Source organism: Leuciscus leuciscus (assembly GCF_965113295.1).
Source record: "Leuciscus leuciscus genome assembly, chromosome: 3".
NCBI classification, from domain to species: Eukaryota; Metazoa; Chordata; class Actinopteri; order Cypriniformes; family Leuciscidae; genus Leuciscus; species Leuciscus leuciscus.
In genome coordinates this window covers 20389919-20406704 of record NC_138727.1, presented here as the reverse complement: position 1 = coordinate 20406704, position 16786 = coordinate 20389919, and the positions used below count along the sequence as shown (strand labels likewise).

Below are 16786 nucleotides of genomic sequence, written 5' to 3'. Positions count from 1 at the left end.
TATTTAAATTACATTATTTATTTTTTAATGAGAAAGCTGTAAACAAAAGCTTTTCATTGTTTTGCCTCTGTTGACTGATGTTGAATTTATGTGGTCCTGGTCCTTTTATTACAGAGAAGAAAAGAGTTTCAACAAAAACGAGAGAGAAATGAAAAAAGGATACAGGCTATTCTTCAGGATGAGCCCCCTCCACCCTGGAGCCCACCTAATAAAACCATCCCATTTGGAAAATGAGCTTTATTTAATTAGATTTTTAACCTGCTTTTTTTTACATTTGATATCATTATTTCAGGAATTGTTGAAATGTAAATAAATCAAACTAAAAGTCCCTTAATGTAATGCAGTAACGCTTAAGTTATAAAGTGATTTTAAGATATTTGTCTAAATATCATAAAGTTGATCATAAACATGGCAAGATAAGAGAGATAGCGATAAATACGGGCTGTTTATTTTATCATCGCATTATAGGTTTATCAGAGCCTTAACCTTATTTACAATAAATGTGTTTTGTTTTTAAAGCATGTGTTCAATTGATGTTATTTTATGGAATTTGTTTACTTGTTGACTAAACATTCACAGTTTGGACCTTTTCATTTTTTGTTCTGATGTTACACTTTATTGTATTAATTATCGTATATAACATTTCTTGAAATTGTACATCTGTGTTTTATATTACTTATCTCAAACTCCAGTTGATCAGCCTTCTGAACCTTGCAGGCACTTTGCTGAAGTGGTCTCTTCAAAGTCATAGCCTGGGATCTTTATGCTTTAATATTTAAATAACGCATGAGTTTACCCATCAGCACCCTTTGCCCTACCAATCAAAGTCCTGCTATTGTATAAAGTATATAATAACCTTTATTTATCCCTGTTGGAGGGGAAATTGTGTTGCTTGTGGCATCAAAGACTTTAAAGGTCCCATTCCATGGATTATTTTTATTATTTTATAATGTTTCCAGGGGTGCCCTTATAATGTTAGTATCTTTTGTAGATCAAAAATTGTTATAATTTAGAAATAAAAGGTATATTTCCTAGCCTGATTTCATTCCCTGTTTTGAACACTCTGTTTGAAGGGGCGTGTCTGCTGTGAGACTTCAGTGTAAACGCCCTCTGCTGTGATTGGCTGACATGCTTGCATATGAAATATCTGGCATTACATGTGGAACTATCTGGAAAACTTTTACTATTACAGCTATTATACGTTTTTACTATTACAGCTATCTGGATTAACGAATCGTGAGAAGTTTTTTTAAGTATTTAGATCTATTCCCATCACATAAAAGGTTGCAGTGATTATGAGCATTGAGCAGATGACAGCCTGTTGATCGCGTGAAAGATCTTATCATTGCAACGCAGTTTCTGCACTCTCACTAATGATTTCACCAATGCTAACATGAGGCATATAAATACAGTAAGAGCTTCGTTGTGCAGTGTAACAGCGTCATTGATTTCATAACGAGTTTTGGCAAGTGTCAGATAAACTCGCACTGTGTGATTGACAGCTTGGGCGATTGGAAAGGGATTGTTCTTTGATCGCTTTCTGTATATTAATCACAGTTTAAGTAAGATTAGTTTCATCCTACTAAGAGAAACGATGTGAAGAGTGATCGCTACTTCCATATTAAATCACTACTTACCGCTTGCTGGAATATAGTTGAAATTGCCCCCTTCGTCAGTATGAAACGCTGAGAGAAGCCTGCTTGATATTATCCCAGGTTAGAAAAACAGTCTGTGGTGAAAAGGACAGAGCAAACTAACAACTTCGAATTAAACTTTTGCGGTATCCGATTATAGATAAACATCAACCACGTCTGTTGACATTTCGCCATCAATACGCCTGTGTTCCTGTGGGCGGAGGTTACGGTTCTAGTGACATCATTAAAGAAGGAAGTAGAGGGGTGTAGTCCAATCGAGCCGTTTTTTGTAGTCAACTTCTGTTAAATAAAATATCTCGCTTGGCATTGAACTTTGAGCTTTATAATTTTACAGATATTATTTATACTCTAACAACAACATTACACACTAACTAAAGTTTGAAACATGGGATCACATAGAACGGGACCTTTAACACTAGAGCAATTGAAATTTGGCATCCACAGTGAAATAAGTGAGGTGAGTACTAGGAATTACCTTAAAGCTTCTGTGTCTGGAATCCTTAGCGGTATAGTGGTAACGCACATGCCTATAAGCTTTGAGGCTAAAAGCCATCTGACTGAAATAAAAATCCCTAATGCAATAATGTCTGTAGATAAATAGTTTTGTGCAGAGACAGGAATTCAATTGTGAATTGTAGATATAATAAAAAGTGGCTTTTGGGACATTCGAAGACGGGCAGGACAGTCATTGACAGGATCAATACTTTGAGACCCACTTATTCTATTTTTATGTTGTTGTGCAGTGAGTATTGATTGGTCTGTTCCTGTCAGTTGATTGATCTTTCAGGGGCCATTGGCTATCAGAATTAGGAATACTGATCTTAATGGAGTACATTCCATTTGTAAACCATATTTATTTATTGTTTTAGTGTCTGTCTGGTGCATGGGCAAAAAAAACAACAACTTTTATAATACAAAAAATATATATTTTATGATCTTATAATTCTAATTCCAATATAGGGTTGTCATTGCGCATGATCCTTGTCCAATATGAAATCTCCATAAGAGACAAGTTGAGACAACATCCCACCAGAGAGACTTCCTGATTAATTAACTTAAGACATCATTTTATGAGAATATTTGTGTTTTAATGAGTATTTGGTTTTTAGAAGGGAACACTTCGCTCTTGGAATCAAAATGGTGTAGTATTGCATTGCTTGTGATCCTAGACATCTTATTGTGAACAATGTGCAGTATTAGAGACCATGTAACCTAATTACATGGGGCGTCTGAAACAGAAAGCAGCTGGCTTGCTGCCTCGCTGCCCAATGAATTTGTTGATTCACATGCATTTTTGTATAAACCTTTTATACTTTTGTTAAACTTGTTTCAGACCAGCTTTCAGGGCACCAATATATTAAATTCAAGTGAGTTGTACAGACAACCAAGCAAATACTTTGACTTAAGTGCTTATTTCTCTATATAAATTAAACCACACACACACATATATATATATATATATATATATATATATATATATATATATATATATATATATATATATATATATATATATATAATGACTACTGCACTGTCAGAAAAAAAAAATTATAGACGGGATCAAATGCAAACACTTGATTCCAACTTACCCTGATGTCTTCCTACTGCTGCCTTTTTAATGTTTTGAGAACCATTTTGCATAAAATCCCCTTTATTTTCACAGGAAACAAACAGGAAAAACTAAAATATATACATGAAATCCCTGTCTCACTGACTTTTTATTTTCACAGATCAAATGCTAATTCCGAATATAACCAAATACATATTACATTTTAACAACAAAATACAACATTCCAAACAAAGTGTTTAGTCACAATTCACCACAATTGTCTCATATATTTGTAGTGTTCAGTCTTCAGATTTCCATACAGTCCTTTTTTACAGTAGACTTTTTTTAATATTTCTCCTTATGTTTACATTTTTGTTTTCAAATCTCAAAAATCAAATGGCCATCACAGCAGAGTGTTTTCTTGTTTAAAGGCTACACTGATTGCGTTTTGCTTATTGCGTGTACTTTTCTCACTTACTGCCTCACTGCTACAAACTCTTCTCATTCCGTTGTTTAACCTTCCACACTTGAAAACGGCCACAAAAGATCTTCTATAGTTTCTGTTCATCCAGCCATAGAGGATGGGATTGGCAAAGGTGGAGCACATGGCCACAATATGAAAAGCTGTATAGAGCAATTTGAAGTCTTTCATTTCCAATACACTGCTATCAATATCCACAGACAGCTGGAAGGCGTGAAAGGGCAGCCAGCTGACGGTAAAGACCACCACTACAGCCACCAGCATTTTCGTCGTCTTCTGTCGCCGTTGATGACGATCGCTACGGCCACCGCCAGGGCTGACGTGATTTCTTAGCTTGTTCCAGATTCGAGTGTAAGCAAAAGAAATGATAGACAGCGGCAGCCCGTACTGCAGGAAAAACATGGCGATGCTGTAGATTGTCCCATCCGCGCTACTTCCAGGCCACTTCTCTGCGCAGCCCTGAATTGTCTGCTCAGGTGTTAGGTCGAAGGTCACATATTCACGGAAGATAGCTAGAGGGCTGGCAAGGATTGCGCTTGCCACCCATGTGATCGCAATCACGACTATGCACATGTCTTTGGACATCTTGGTTTCCATGTGGTAGACAATGCTGCGGTACCTGTCCAGCGCTATAACATTGAGCGTGATGGTCGAAACGTGGACGGCTAAGCCTTGTGAGTATGGCAGCATGTAGCACATCACCTGTCCGAATTTCCACTCTCCATAGAGAGTGTACATCAAAGTAAAAGGGAGACACAATGTGTTGACCAACAAGTCTGCCACAGCCAAGTTGACAATGAAATAGTTAGTAACCGTGTGTAAATTTCTAAACTTGTACACGACATATATGACCAAAGAGTTACCGGTCACGCCAAAGACGATGATGGTGCTGTAAGCCAAAATCAAGATCACTTGAACACCCACCAGCTTTGTACTGTCTTCCAGACCATCTAAGACACCCTCAACTTGGATAGTGGCTGGTGTACAACAGTTTGTGGATTGAATTAAGGAGTTCAGGGTTTCGTCTTCAGATGTGTTTGTTTCGGTTCTTATATCCATGTTTAGCATTTGTTCACTTTTGTCACTTATTCTGAAAAAAAAAAGAATGAGTTAAGTGAAAGAAAAAAAAACTCTTGTTTTCAAAAAAGATGCTGGATGCCCTGTTTTTTTTATATATTTTTTATATCATTCAGTGAATACAATTTTTAAGAAGGATAAATTATGGAGGTTCAAGGAGTTTGTTAGTTTAAGGTGATGTTGTTACAGTGTAATTACACAAATGATTAGGCTACTTAGTAATAATTATTAATGTACTTACTACAGTGTTAGGGTTTAGTTTAGGGTTAGTTACTTGTAATTATGCATAATTTACTGTTATTACTATAGTAAGTACATGTAACGTGTAACCATGCCACTTTAAAATAAAGTATTTTAAAGTGGATCTTATTTTAATTCATAAAAACCATGTCACGTTAAAATAAAGTATTTTAAAGTGGATCTTATTTTAATTCATAAAAATGAAATACATTAATGCATTACGTTTTATTATTTAATTAATCTAAACATGTTAATTTAAATTTTATATAAATAAATAAATCAAAGGTTCATTGGATTCATCTGTTTGAATTTCTATTTATCATCTGTAATAAGAAAATTGCATGTATATGTATGTATGTGTGTGTATAATGTTAAATGCACGTTTGCACATAGTGTTAATTTACTGTCACTACGCGGTCATTAAATCATATAGATTAAAAAAAGAATGCATAAACTTAAAAGTGTTACAGCTTGGAATGATCCGATCAAAATATGTTGTGCAAAAGTGCACTTAATTTAGAAAGTTTCTTACCTTTAATTTGTGAAGTTTCATGCCACATAAGCTCACGTAGGCTACCTATATCTGCCAGAAGAAGAAAAAAACAGACCAAATCCATGCCAACATTAACTTGAATAACCCTACGTCAGACCTCAAGAAGTGTCAGTAACACGAGTCCGAATGAATTTGATGCATTGAAAGGGAAAGGACCGCTTCCCTGAGAGTCTGCTGGGAGTCTACTGACTGTCTCTGCATGATCTACGTGCGCAAATCCACCAGTACTCGCGAGATTGTTGATTGACATCGGACTACATAATGAGCCACAGTTTGCTTTAAAATGACAAATAGATAAGAGGTTTATGAATATTTAATTGCTAATTCAAATTTCTTATTAAAATGAATTAATCTAATGATCTTGACATTTAAATCTTTGAAAGAATTATCTGTTAAGCACCAGTCTATAAAATGTTTTCTAATCATCTTTACTAGTGTTAATGAAAGATATTACGAAGTGTTTTAAAAAAAAAAATACTGACATGAAAATAACTAAATTATCTATTTTCTTATTCCAATAACTGCAGTAATATAGAGCTAATTAACCTCATGAATAGTGTCATCATGATATGATATCCTATTTTTTTTTAACATTGTTTTCTCAGCTTTTTTCCATTTTCAGCTGAGCTTTGCAGATGGTGTCGGTTGGCTATACATACAAAGAGGGTTTCAAATGTCAGGAAATGTAATCAACAAAAGGACAAATGTCTGTCCTCCTGATCCACATCAGGTAGAAAAGGACACATGATGTAAACAATCAAAACAAGAGAAATCCCGTTTTGTTGCCAGACCTATTCAATTTAAACAGAATAAACGGAATAATGCCCGTAGCAATATTTTTTCTTTCTATCTTTTTTTGTTGCTGTAGGCCATAATATCTGATTATGTCTGTTGTCGGGTGTTGATAGCATCACCATGCCTGTCTTTTTAAAAATACATAGGCTATTACAAGGTTGGTATTTTAGAATTATTCCCTTATATTACACGCTCTCATCTGATGGAGTACAGCTATGTTTGGATGATAATGTATGCATTATCTTGTGATCATGATAATTAGTAATGAATGTAATAAGGACCTGATACAGTAAAAGTTTTAATCTGCCAGCCACTTTACATTTAGAAACAGAGGCATAAGAAACTCAGAATTTTAGTCCATCGAAGTGAGACAGCAATTATGATCTTTCGCAGGGCAGTTTTTTTTTAACCAGACTAATGCATGCAATAATTAAATCTAAAAATTCACAAACTGCCTGAGCATTAATATTCTCAACCATGCAGAACTGCACTGAGACAATAAATGTTAATCATTCTTGTCTTGCTTTCTCGTTAAATATCACAGCATTGAACATCTGAATGATTTAGCATTTTCCAATTCTCTTCCACCATTGCTTCATTTTCTAAATTTGAATTTGATAGTGTCATTGATTTTTTTCCATAAGGTTTTTCTGAAGCCATTTACTCTTTTAAGGAGAAGTTAGATTAGTTGTGCTGTGCTTCGTAAAGAATATTGATTAAGGATAAAGTCAACATGAACTGCCATTTGCAACCGGAAGAGCAAATTACTTTTGGTTTAAGAATAATTTTGTTTCTTACAATTGTTCACAGTAAGACCAAGAACATACTTTCAATGGATAGTTCACCCAAGTTCACCCAAATTCATAATTTACCCTCATGTCATGTTGTTCAAATCTCAGACTTTTGTTCATCTTTGGAGCAAAAATTTATATATTTTTTGTGACAAACAAGCACACACAAAAATGAATGTCCTTTTACCATATTTGACATGCTCTGTTTATTTGCATTGATCAATGTTTATATGTTAATAAAAGCCTAAATTAAATCTTTCATAAAGCAATCGTGTATCTTCAGAAGACTTTTACAACTTGATTTATGGATTAAGCCTACTTTTACAAAGTCTTTGAGTACTATTTAAATCATAAAATTGCTGAGCCCTAAAAAAAGTATCTTTTCAGACATGTGACATATATTTCATTTTGGGTGGATCCATAATGAAACAAAAAATATAACTTTCTATGTTTGATTAATGAAATACCTTGAATAATTGTCCTTAAAAGCAGAACATATTAGTGATATATTTTCTTTAATATTATTGGCACAACATTAATATCAAACCCCATAGCATTCAAATCCACAGCATGTTTCTCATTCAGGAGCTCATACCACAGGACATCTGTCTTGTGATGTGTTTTCTTATAGGTTGTTGAAACAGTAATTGCAGTTTGGTTGCTATGGCATCTATGTACAGTAATACAGTTAAACACCCCTAAATCTCAGTGCAATAGGTTTCTAATAGAACTGAGCTGGCAGCTTTAGTTTCTTATTAGCTGTATAATTAATTGGTATAGATTTTCATTCACTTCTAGAGACTGAGGTAAATGTCCAGCCAGGCAAATTGACATAAATAGCATCAGTGCAACAACACTACAGAGAACATAAAGACAAAAATAACCAGCTCCCTAAAGCGCTGCTTGTTCTGATGTTAATCCAGTGATCTATAGTGCTGTTAGCTGTTTTACTTCAGGGTAAAAATATAACACCATGAAATATAAAGAAATATATCTGTCATAGTCAAAGTGGGACTGCAGTTATAACTTATTAGAGACATTGTTTTTATGATCAGAGCAGCTTTTTATCTGCAGTTTATTCCAATATGACAGATTCACGGCCTTATACTTTAGGATATTTGCTAGTTTTCTCTGTGATTATCTCAAAGGTAAAGAAAGAAACCTAAATTATTTCACACTTCTTTTGAAAAATGTATGCTCAACTTTACTTCATTATCAACTTAAAAATTATTTGTTTCTTGCAAGTAATGCATCCCCTTAATTAAAATGTGAAATAGTACCTGTCTGCTCAACTAATCTAAAAATAACTGAATGATGTCATTATTATAATTGCAAACAAACAAGCCTGAATAGTACATATTTAAGTGGATTCAGTAGAATTTTCTTAATTTCCCCCAGGCTCAGTGTAGGACATTAGCTTATGTAAACACTGTCTGCAGCATCTCTCCAATAACAGCCATTCATCATAATTATCCCCATTAGTGTTCTTTCATGGAACTCAGGACCATCCAAATATTACTTACTGTTTCTTTGTAACTCATAATTGCTGAATAGCATTAGTATGAAATAGCACTGCCTTAAATTTGGACATAAATTATTTAGAATTTGTTATATTGCTCATAAAGACAATTGCATATGATTTGAAAAAGTGCATGTGATGAGAAGTAAATACTGGAAGCTTTTATAAATTGTTAATGCATTTATGTATAATTAACACTATAATTAATATTTGATTATAAATCAACTACATGCATGGTTCTGGGATTTTTTTTGATGTTTTGTTTGTTTCCTTCAGTAATACCCAGTGACAGATTTCCTCTCTTTTTCTTTTTCACTTTCACTTATTCCAAGGTTTCAATTCTGCTGTGGGCAGTGGCAGATGTCTTGCGATCTTGGTGCACATTAAACATTGCAAATAGTGTTGTTTTCTCATGATAAGTTTTTTTTTTTTTTTATTATTACAAAAATAGTGCTAAAATGGTTAAAAGACACTGATAATCATAATTGTCATACACATTCATGATAAGCATCAGACGAAGGACCTATATCTTATGACATGTGATAAGACATACAACAATTTAATCAAAGTTTTATGAATAATCCATCATCACCACCTCTTGTAACATTTAGGCTATAGTTTGCATACCAGACACATATTGTCCCAGATACCAAGAGATTTTGTAGCCTGTGTATTGAAGGGCAGTTGTTGACAGAGTAAATGCTTTGATGCTTTTGTGGCAATTTCTGGATCAACATTAAAGGGCAAATTCCACCCGGAGTGTCTTCAAGATGCCATCCAGATGGTAAAGGGAATGATGACAATGGGAAGGGTGGTGAGAGGTGTCATAGCTCCTAGATATAAAAGGATGAAGACCCCGATTATAGCTGACAGGAAGATCATCTTCCTGCTGAAGAGTATTGTCCTTACAGTTTTGCAGAACTGAAAGAGAGGGGAGAGGACATGTTTAGAATGGAATCAGATGTTTGTGTTCTATATTAGAAACCTTTGCTGGAGGTTTTACAAACTGATTATTTTTTTCTGTCACTGTGTAAGGTAATGAATTACAACTGTCCACTAGATGGCGCTGGTACTGTTGTTTGATGCTATTCAAAATGCAAAATAAAATGGCTTTTTCATTTTCACCTTTTCAGAATTTATTCAGAAATAAAGGAGTATACTGAGAATTTTTTTTTTTATTATTCTTTTAAAATTAATTGCAAATGTAAAAGCAAATGAAAAAAGCTCATCACATTTAATAGGAAAAGAACCATGCTCATTTTATATTATTTTATTGAATGATGTTGTGTAAAAAATTTTTTTTGGTTACACTTTACAACAATATTCAATTTGTTAACATTGGTTAATGCATGAAGTATCATTAACTAGCAATGAACAAAATTTATTTAATTGTATTAAACTTAGGCCTATCGAATTTAGTCTATAAATAACATTATTTTAAAATTAAAATCTAGTTATAGACTTTAATATAATATTCATTTATACAACTTGAAATGTGAAAAAATATTACATTAACCTGAACATTTCTAAATACTATTGTCATTGTTAATCCATATGTTACCTAATGAAGTAACTATAGTTGAATCTAATTTTCATACATAGCATAGCATAATCATAGTCTGAGCTGTTTGGCTCCAAATACAAGATTCATAACTGTTGTTATAGCTCAAACTTGGCTTTTGTGCTCTGACAGTTATCCTGTTTGTTTGTTGCATTCAGCAGCTTAGATGTGCACAAGTCTTTTCTCAGCTCTATTTATGGGGACTAAACCATGAGGATAAAAGTTCACTGACATATTCAAATTAGAGATAATCTGTACTTGTGTAGGAGGAAATTGTGATATCCTGCTTGGAATTTTAAAACAAAAATGGACAAGTAAATAAATGCAGTGGGGCGCTTATAGTGAAAGAAATATTTTTTGAGCACCAAATTAGCATATTAGAATGATTTCTGAAGTATCATGTGGCACTGAAGACTGAATTAATCACTGCTGGAAATTCAGCTTTACCTTCACAGGAATAAATTACATGTAAAATATATTCAAATAGAAAACAGCTATTGTAAATGGTAATAATATTTCACAATATTACAGTATTTTTGATCAAATAATTGCAGCCTTGGTGAGCATAAGAGACTTAAAAAATATTACCAACACCAAACATATATCACTCTCCACCCTGTTTTTTTTTTTTTTTTTTTTTACCTGGAAGGTTTGGAAGCTTAATGCAACACCATAGCGGCAATACATGACATAGTGTTCACAGTTGTGCCACAGTAAGCTGTAGGAGAAATATCCAATCAGCTTCTCCGCCCGCTGTGCCACTTCCTCTCCAATCAGTGGCTGTACACTGACCATACTATCTGTACTATTGACCTGAATCTGAGCACCATATGCAAAATCAGCCAAAGGGTCTACACGAACACTGGCTGCCTTGGCCAAAACTCCAAAAATCAGTCTTTTGTTGGTCACCATCTGCTCAACAATGGACTTTTCTTTAGTTAATACTGGTAGGATGTCTGGGATAAAATGAGCGACGCGACCTTCACCTAAGTAGATTCCAAAATGTTTAAAAAGAGTCCTTGACACCACCAAAAGGTCACCTCGCTTGTAAAGGGAGATGTCGTAAGTTTTCATCCCTCTGTCTTCTTCACACTCATCCTCCAGTCTTGATGTGATGAAGAACAAATTAAACAGTCTGAGAGCGATCATGGTGGAAGGCAGTGGACAGTGATGCAGTTCACTTCACATCCACTCAATTTATTTGATCTGCTCTGGGAGGAGTGATGTGGTTCGTTTAATTAAGCAGCTTTCGGGCATCACATGTTAACTACGACAAGGTGATTTTACAAGTTTTATATAAGCCCCATTGTGTCTGAATAGATATTAATAGGCCTGCTAAATAAGTCAGTCTTAATTGCCAGGAGGTAAAAGTCCCGGGTCAATAGCGAGATTAATGCAGAGTGCTAGTTGTATAATGCTTACTTGATGAAATAGGTTGAACAGAACCATTTTAGAAGAATGTATGCACCCTGACCAAGAGGATGCTACCAAGAATTAAATTCAAATGTATCATGACAGTTTGTCATTTATGTACACATAAGACTGGTCAGGCATAGGCCTGCCTGGATACACATTACTTATGAGAGTCTTTCACAGGAAGTGTTGCTTTGCACTTCTGTTATGTAAGACCTTGCAGTTGAGAACCTCAATATTAAAAGTACTGATATGCCAACTCAAAACCAAACAAATATTTGAATAAGAAATGCTATACATGCTTATAGTATTTATGAGGTATATGAGGCATTACTATTATGAGGCATTATTATCTGTACCATAACTATGCTATCATTCACGCAACATATTTTGTTCATATAAGGCAAGGCAAGGCAAGTTTATTTATATAGCACATTTCATACACAATGGCAATTCAAAGTGCTTTACATAGAAGAAATTAAAATAATTAAAAGAAATAAGAATAATTAAAACAGTTTAGAAAAATAAAATGAAATACAGTACAGTACAGTCGGACGAACAGCGGCACAGTGCTCATTCAGTAAATGCATAGCTAAACAGAAGTGTTTTGAGTCTGGATTTGAATGTGACCACTGTAGGAGCACATCTGATCTCTTCTGGAAGCTGGTTCCAGCTGCGGCTGGCATAATAGCTAAAAGCGGACTCACCATGCTTAGAGTGAACCCTTGGTATTTCTAGCTGATATGATCCTAATGATCTGAGTGATCTGTTGGGTTTATATTCAGTGAGCATATCTGCAATGTATTGAGGTCCTAGGCCATTGAATGATTTATATACCAGTAATAATACTTTGAAATCAATCCTAAATCTAACTGGGAGCCAGTGTAAAGACCTGAGGACTGGTGTGATATGTTCATATTTTCTGGTTCTGCTCAGAATCCTGGCGGCAGCGTTCTGTATGAGCTGCAACTGTCTTATGGTCTTTTTGGGAAGGCCAGTGAGGAGTCCACTACAATAATCCACCCTGCTGGTGATGAAAGCATGCACAAGTTTCTCTAAGTCTTGTCTGGAAACAAAGCATCTAATTCTTGCAATATTTTTCAGATGATAGTATGCTGATTTAGTTATTGCTTTGACATGACTACTGAAACTAAGGTTACTGAAACTAAGGAAATATAAGAGTGTTAGAGATTAGTAAGTGTATTCATTGGTAGTAGTGAAACTTTGATTGTACTCTGACTTTGAGGGGGCCTCAGCAAACTTCCAAGGGGACATTAGATGCTATTTGCAATTAGTGTAAAAAAACTAAAAAACATTTCTTTGCACATTTGTACTTGTAAAAAATTGTAAGCACGGATATACCTGTAATTAATTTCTGCCTGACGCACATCCAACGGTGCCATTTGGGCTGGCTGCTGATTCGTCACTCATAGCTCCTTTAATCCCGCAACATTTCCGGGTGGTGGAGCAGCAGCAGGGACGTCTCTCGCATACTGCCCCCTGCAGCCAGCCCTAGGATCCTGCTCTCCCTCACACCTCATCCTTTCTCCAGAGCCAGTAGATTAAATTTGCACAAAGTTTAAAAAGAGTTAATTATTTAGTGGCAGATATTGTTTGCACCTCTGTGTATATATTATAAAGAAGTAATAAGAGCAACATATTCACTGTTGTCTGTGTAGTTTTGGTTCTTTGTGTTTAGTTCCTGTTTCCTTGGTTTTTAGTATGTCCTTTTGGTTCCTCATTTTCCCTTTTGCATACATAGCCCTTTGTCCTAATCTGAGTTTGTTGGTTCCATACTAGTTGGACTATCTTGGCTCTTAGGCTCCTCCTGGGTCCTCCGATCCCTCGACTCCACCACAGCTCTCCGACCCATTCGGTCCACTGTGGTTCTCCATCCTGCTGGCCCTGCTACCTTAATGGGACCTTACTTGTCCCCATCCCCAAAGCCCACTCTTACAAATACCCCAGCCTTCAGTAAAGGTGTCCTAGAAGGTGCAGGAAGGGAGCCACGGTTTTTAGCGTGGTAACAAATTGAGTTTCATGCATCAGTTTGCATTGGGAATAGGGAGAAGAATGGGATCAGGAAAAGGCAGACTCAAACTGTGGTTGGTTGCATCAAAAGCTAAACTGAGCATTTTTACTCTTCCAGCTCATCTACTAGACTGGTTTCTTGTCATTAATCTGCCCAAAGCAGACAATGTTGTTAGTGTAAAAATCCTTTGTAAACAAGGTGAGCTATTTGCCGATATAAAATGAATATAAATCATCGTAAAAAAAAAAAAATATATATATATATATATATATATAAAAAATAATAATAATAAAAATAAATATATATATAGGCCTACTGTATATATATATATATATATTCATCATTACAGCAGGAGTGAGAAAATATGTAGGGGGGCACTCACATGAGGGGGCCTCTTAATAGTGTCTTTAACAACGCTGGGACAACAGTGTTGAGAACCACTGCTTTAGACCCAAACACTACTTTCTAAATAAAATTTTTCAACTTTTTGTGAACATTGACAATTAATTCCTTCCCACATCCATCCTAAAGTGACATAATTCAATAATTAAAATGTTTCTCTTTTTTTATTATTTATGATTTAATGTCAAGAAGAACTTTGCAATAAAAGTTAGAAAATATTTCTTTAAAAAAAAATGTTTTAACACAGAACATTGACCTGGCCTAAAAACACACAGTGATGGTAAATCAGGTGCACAGCTCAGATTATAGAACCTTTGCCAAATTCCACAGGTTCAACCACAGGTCAAACATTGAGAATGTTTGGAATTCAAACATTTTGGCTTTATTTTGATGAAAATATGGTAATAAATCAAATCAACTGTTTACAGCAAACCAGAAATAGTTGTACTATTTACACATCTACTATTCATGTCTAAATGTTCTTCTTCTGGTTCTTGTTCCGGAACTTAAGGTATTAAATATATATATTTTAAACTGTACAAATTCACAATCAAGCATAAAAATAATGATAAAAAACTATAATGTATGTCTTTAAAGGCACTTTTAGTGAGCAGTATACATGAAATCTGTAACTTTAAGCTACAACAATATTGGCTTTACCAATTTTAAGTATATGATTTAAAAATGAAAAATATGCAGCAAGCTAGTGCTAATGGCATGTTTTCATGAATTCATGAAAAATGAACGATAAAGCTTACAATTTAACATAGGCTAATGCAAACTATGCTCCAACATTGCTTGACTACATAATCAGATTTTACATACACATATTCCACGTCTGCACTGATGCATTGCATTGTTGTGTTTTGTCCCCTTTAAGACTGGACTGTGTTTTTTGATGTATTGAAATTGTCTCTCAGCCAGCCATCCACAGAATGAAGGGGATAAGGATTGTGGGTAATGTAGTTGAAGGTGCCATGCCAAAGCAAAGGATGTACAACATTCCCATCCCAACGGTTAAGGCCACACTTCTCTGGTCCCGAATGATGGTTTTCAGACAGTTACAGAACTGCACAAGAAAATATGTTAAAGATATAATTAACAGACTTAGTCCAAATTCAATTTACTGATTATTTTTCAAAATTCCAGGTGTTTAGGCAATAAAAATAATCATAATCATTTTATTTATATTTTATCATTTGTGATCCAATACTGACATTTTGATAACATGATATTAATTATATAATAGCCTACTTATTAATATTAATATTAATATTAATTCTGCTATTTTAATTATTAAGTACAACAGACTAAGGTGTGTTCTAGGCTATATTTTCCACGTTTTGTATAAAAGATAACTCACCCTCTCTGTCTGCTGGCTCACGGGTGTACCGTACCTGCAATACGTCACGAAATGTTCACAATTATTCCATAACAAACTGTACGGAATGTCGCCGACCAGTTTCTCTGCTCTTCTCGCGACGTCCTCGCTCGCCAGTGCTTGACACTTCATTTTCATATCCATATCATTCACAAGAATCTGAGCTCCATACGCGAAATCTTCAACCGAATCGACGCGTATACTCGCGTTTCTGTAAATGCAGCCTAAAATTAGTCTTTTGTTGGTGACAACTGGTTTAATGAGCTGTTTTTCGTTAGTTAATATGGGCATGATGTCAGGCATCAGGTGCGCCACTCTGTTCTCGCCCAGGTAGATGCCGTAATGAATGAAGAGAGTGCGTTGCACCTCCAATAGATCTCCTCTCCTGAGCATTGGACATCTCACTGCACACTCCTCCGTCCCCTGCCATATACTTTTAAAAAGATTAAAATTTGAGAAAAGAAAGAATTTCTCAAATAGAAATGTCAGCGAGTCTAGCATTTTAGTGTTTTTATGACAGTGAAGACCTCACAGTCGATTGAGAATTTATATATGGCATGTGCTTTTGGACTGAGGAGGTTCCCAACATTCTGATTGGCTGGAAGTTACATTCCCACAATAAACCACTTTAATACTTTAACACTGGATTACTTAATGTTGTGTAGTTTTTTTGGAAATAAACAGTAAGATTGTTGGTAACACTTCATAATAGGCTACCATTAATAAAATGAATTTAATGAACTATCAAGTAGTAGGAAATCTTGATTACTATATTAAAATATTGTGTTTTATAGCATTATATATATATATATATATATATATATATATATATATATATATATATATATATATATATCATAGAAATTGATTGACAATAAATTTACTTTTTATATTTGTTTAAACTGCTTGCAATCAGCATTGTAATTAATCTTATACACGAAATAATTAATTAAATAATTAAATATGCTTTTTAATTCAACTGTGTGACTGTAAATTCACATGTAGGAAAAGCAAGCAGAAAACAACCAACTCCACAATGAGACTTTGTTATCTAAAATTAAATTATACCCATATATTTTGTGGCCATTATATAGTACATTTACACTTTTTCCACAAACGTTTAGGTCTGTGACCTCAATAGTTTCAGACATGTGAAAAGGCTTATCCAGAACCATATTTTTTTTCCCCCTCTGCTTGAACATGTTTTGAAGTTCACTTTGAGCTGATTTTGTCTGTGAAACGTGAGCCTTTTAATTAGAGGCAGGAGCTGATTATCCTATAACAATACCACTTGCTGTTCTCACATGCATTGGTCCAGCCTTTTAGCCTCCTAGCCT

At 34.7% G+C, this 16786-nt stretch overlaps 4 protein-coding genes across 8 annotated transcripts in view; 1 reads left to right on the top strand and 3 right to left on the bottom strand.

Annotated features, from left to right (window-relative positions):
• The window catches only part of map9 (microtubule-associated protein 9), a 45612-nt gene extending 44578 nt beyond the window's left edge, over positions 1 to 1034 (top strand). For all 5 annotated transcript variants that reach the window (XM_082165658.1, XM_082165659.1, XM_082165656.1 and 2 more), the window contains exon 14: positions 115 to 1034. In XM_082165658.1, coding sequence (XP_082021784.1) covers positions 115 to 234 — 120 coding nt within the window. In that variant the 3' untranslated portion in view covers positions 235 to 1034. The remainder of the gene's footprint in view (positions 1 to 114) is intronic.
• A 2145-nt stretch (positions 1035 to 3179) lies between these two features.
• npy2r (neuropeptide Y receptor Y2) lies at positions 3180 to 8950 on the bottom strand. The gene is made up of 2 exons (XM_082163559.1): positions 5535 to 8950; positions 3180 to 4775 (listed from the first exon to the last, which is right to left on the bottom strand). The coding sequence occupies exon 2, from the start codon at positions 4751 to 4753 to the stop codon at positions 3608 to 3610; it is 1146 nt and encodes a 381-aa protein (XP_082019685.1). The 5' UTR covers positions 4754 to 4775; positions 5535 to 8950; the 3' UTR covers positions 3180 to 3607.
• Positions 8951 to 9062: 112 nt separating this feature from the next.
• Positions 9063 to 11394, bottom strand: LOC309494290 (lecithin retinol acyltransferase). The gene is made up of 2 exons (XM_082163561.1): positions 10864 to 11394; positions 9063 to 9581 (listed from the first exon to the last, which is right to left on the bottom strand). The coding sequence occupies exons 1-2, from the start codon at positions 11368 to 11370 to the stop codon at positions 9426 to 9428; spliced, it is 663 nt and encodes a 220-aa protein (XP_082019687.1). The 5' UTR covers positions 11371 to 11394; the 3' UTR covers positions 9063 to 9425.
• A 2826-nt stretch (positions 11395 to 14220) lies between these two features.
• lrata (lecithin retinol acyltransferase a) lies at positions 14221 to 16028 on the bottom strand. The gene is made up of 2 exons (XM_082163560.1): positions 15432 to 16028; positions 14221 to 15137 (listed from the first exon to the last, which is right to left on the bottom strand). Exons 1-2 carry the CDS (start codon positions 15948 to 15950, stop codon positions 14985 to 14987), a joined length of 672 nt encoding a protein of 223 aa, XP_082019686.1. The 5' UTR covers positions 15951 to 16028; the 3' UTR covers positions 14221 to 14984.
• Between the last annotated feature and the right edge of the window lie 758 nt (positions 16029 to 16786).